A 3415-nucleotide genomic window follows, 5' to 3' on the forward strand; every position below is an offset into this window, starting at 1 on the left:
ATGAGATTTAAAGCAGTATCACCCTTCAGCTGCTGATACCATAATATCATGTAATAGTCTGAAATGCTGTGAGAGCAGTAAAGTGTCACAGACACTTCTTGAGATTGAACGATCAAATCCTTTGGAGTCTGACGGATGTTGTCACTTAGTGACTGTCCTGAAAAAAGAAGAAAACAAACATAACAAAGTACCAACAAAGACATGTAAAATATAAGAAGTGATGTTATACCTAGGATCCAGAATGGAAGTAGTGTGAAATAAAACAGGTACAGTATAAATGTCATGTTAATGTAGTTCCTAAAGAGGTGTGTAGAATAAACCACTTTCAAAAAATTTATATTGTCACTTCCTTTTATAGAAGGTATTTATACTAGAGGTTGAAAGGAGACCCCTACTGGTCATAATTGTAACTGCATGATTTTATTAAGCAGTATTTTAAGTGCATTCAATAGTTGAGATAATTCATAGTCAGTCTGATAAGGATTATTTTATAATCAGTAATAATGTATGTGAAGTGCTGTACAAATATTTACAAGAAAGAACAAAGAAGCGCTTGGTGTTACATATCCAAGAATATTATGCTCACACAGAAAGTGGGTTAGTGGTTTGAAGCAGGTGAACATTATCACTTGTACTACACTAAAGATATTACGATAAGGAAAATATTTGTTTTTGTGCTGTGCTGTGGGCATCTGATACACTGTGTCTCCGTGCTGCACAGTAATAGACTCCATTATCATCCAAAGTCAGACTTTTGATGGTTAATGTGGCATTGTTTCTCCCATCTCCAGTAAATGTGACTTTATCTTTAACCTCATCTTCAGGATATAAGAAATTAAGGTTGATGTAACCATAAAAACTGAACCTCCTGCCATCATGTTTATACCAGAGAATGTGTTCAAAGCCCTTGATTGAATGGGAGCAATGAAGAACAGGGGAGTCTGTGAGTTTTCCGATGAGGTCTGGGGGAGACTGTGTAACATCTTGGCTTTGCACAAAACCTGAGAGCAGGATCAAAAGATTAAAAATACATTGTAATTTTCAGGACATCATTTCCTTAATCATCTTATTGGAGAATCTTACCTGACAATATGGCAAAGAATATAAGCAACAGTACTGGCATGGTGACGTTTAGTACACATGTAGTCAAGGAAAGCACCTGCTTACAGTGATACAAATGTAGTCACAAAAGGAAGGAAGTTGTCTCTGCCCAGTAACTCCACCCCATACATACATACATACATACATACATACATGTATAAATAACATGTTGTAACAATGTTGTAAAGTGCATATGCTCGGATATCAAGAACAAATGCTATTTAAGTCGGGGCTATATCCACAATTGTACCTCAGGCACTGAGAAAGGTCACATGTGACTGAAATGTTGCCATTCAAAGTAGAAAATGAGCGACTTTTATTGTGTTTTTGGAAAATTGCAGTTATTTTAAGAGTTGTCTATGCCTCTTAGCATATAACTGCTCCATAGCCTGTTATTTAAAGACAAGAAATAGGCAGTGTCTGTGTCTTAATGTGACTCTCAACCGTTCCCAGATTGATACATCATACAATAGCATGTATTGGTTCAGAAAAACACCTGCAGAGTCATAGTTTACACAAAAATAAAAAAAATGGCTGAAAAGTACTCTTCTCAGAGTATTTCAGATATCTGAATGAATCTCTTCTTAATTCTTGAATAATCTCTAAATCATATGAGACTATAAACAAAGATTATTAATAAAACTATGCAGTGAACATGCATTGCTAGTGAATGTATCATTTAACATCATATTTGATTTCTGCAACATAAGTAGCTACACCTGATAATGTGGTTTCACGCAGCTGTGCCACAATACACTGAACGTCAAGTTTTTGTCAGTGTAGACAGAACGTTTGTGACATTGTGCATAAGAAGCTGCACAAAAATATTCGACACTGCCCTGGTAAGGTCCAGCTTGAAGAATCTTTAAAGTTACTTCCTTTTGCCCATCTCCAGTTATAGTGAAATACTCTTTAAAGGTATCATTCTCATAATTTTTTATGTTGGCATATTGAGCATAACCAATGAGTTTCAAGCTTGAATCTCCATATAACCTTTGATACCACAGAATTGTGTCATAGTTATTAATTTGATGCTTGCAGATCAGTTCTGTTGTGATTTTAGGATTATACAGCACATCGGAGGGGGACTGTTCTACTTTCTTACAGATCAGGCAACCTGAGAATAAAAAAATAACTGTTAGGCAAAATTATGTCTCTCGATATATTTTAAACAAATGTATTTCTGTGAATATAGTTATTTTAGTATTACCTATAAACCAGATGTGAAAGAAAATAGATGTGAATGTCAGTCTAATCATGATTGGGGATTCTGGTGCCAGAGGAACGTAATCTTTTGGTAATGTAGCAGAAATAGAAACAGGAAGTGATGTCATGTTGATATGGGCAGGACTAGAACATCATCATGTGCAAATCTAAAAAGCTATAAAAACAGATAAATGTTCAAACAGTTATGTTTCTTTACAATTCTATACAATTGTATTAACCCCCGTTTCTCTTGAGCTTTAGCTCCACCTATTGAAAAGAAAGCATAGATTGTTACTTTTTCCACATTATGGAAGTAAAATAGTGCTTTAAAAGATATAATTAAAATATAAACGATTTAAACAGTATGTATGTAATGTGTCACAGACAGCAGCCGTTTTAAAAACTTCTGTATAGCCTTATGTGTGTAACATATAACATAAGTTAAGCAGGTGTTCATTTGCAGGGTAGGCCATCTGGTAAGAGGGACTGCAGGTTTTTGTTGAGGTTATAGATTGGGCTGCATTGGTGTGCATCCTGTTTTGCACAGTAGTAAATGGCATTGTCAGAGCTCTGTAATTTGGAAAGTGTCAGATCCAGAGATGCCCCGTTCCTTACTGCCGATGCTCTCTGTTCAAAGTCTTTCTCCCAGTTGGATGTTTTAACATAGAAATATACTATAGGCTCCAATGGCACTGCAGGTCTTTTTCTGAACCAATACATGCTATTGTGTGATGTATCAATCTGGGAACACTTGAGAGTCACACTGAGACCTTCATTTATAAAAAGATCAGGGGATTGCTTTAATCCAAAAACTGTAAAAGAAAGCAAAAAAGAAGTAAGGAATCAAAAAGGAAAGAATAGTGCAAGTAATGCTAAAACAGGATAGCTTAATCCATGAAAAGTCATTCAAAGTTTCTGGACATGTGCATTGACCTTAATGTGCCTAAATTTGTTGCAAATGTTAAAATTAATATGATTAATTAATGTCAATGTAAGAAAAACTAAAGTTTGCTTACCTAATGGAAATAGTAAGAGCAAAAGCAGCACACCAAACATGTTTGTTTCTCGAGTGAATGAAAGAAACTCAGAGTTGTTTGTGGTAGAGGAC

General features: G+C 35.3%; 1 long non-coding RNA gene and 1 gene segment (V, D, J or C); both read right to left on the reverse strand.

The window, feature by feature from the left end:
* Window positions 1–648: 648 nt before the first annotated feature.
* Window positions 649–1123, reverse strand: LOC141365209 (T cell receptor alpha variable 20-like). The segment is given in 2 exon segments: window positions 649–1001; window positions 1084–1123. Coding segments are annotated over 2 exon segments (393 nt in total).
* A 686-nt stretch (window positions 1124–1809) lies between these two features.
* On the reverse strand, window positions 1810–3415 carry LOC141365298 (uncharacterized). Its single transcript, XR_012370533.1, has 3 exons — window positions 3324–3415; window positions 2312–3119; window positions 1810–2218 (listed from the first exon to the last, which is right to left on the reverse strand). It is a non-coding gene; the product is annotated as an uncharacterized lncRNA (long non-coding RNA).

Source organism: Misgurnus anguillicaudatus, chromosome 7 (assembly GCF_027580225.2).
Source record: "Misgurnus anguillicaudatus chromosome 7, ASM2758022v2, whole genome shotgun sequence".
In the NCBI taxonomy this organism is placed as follows: Eukaryota; Metazoa; Chordata; class Actinopteri; order Cypriniformes; family Cobitidae; genus Misgurnus; species Misgurnus anguillicaudatus.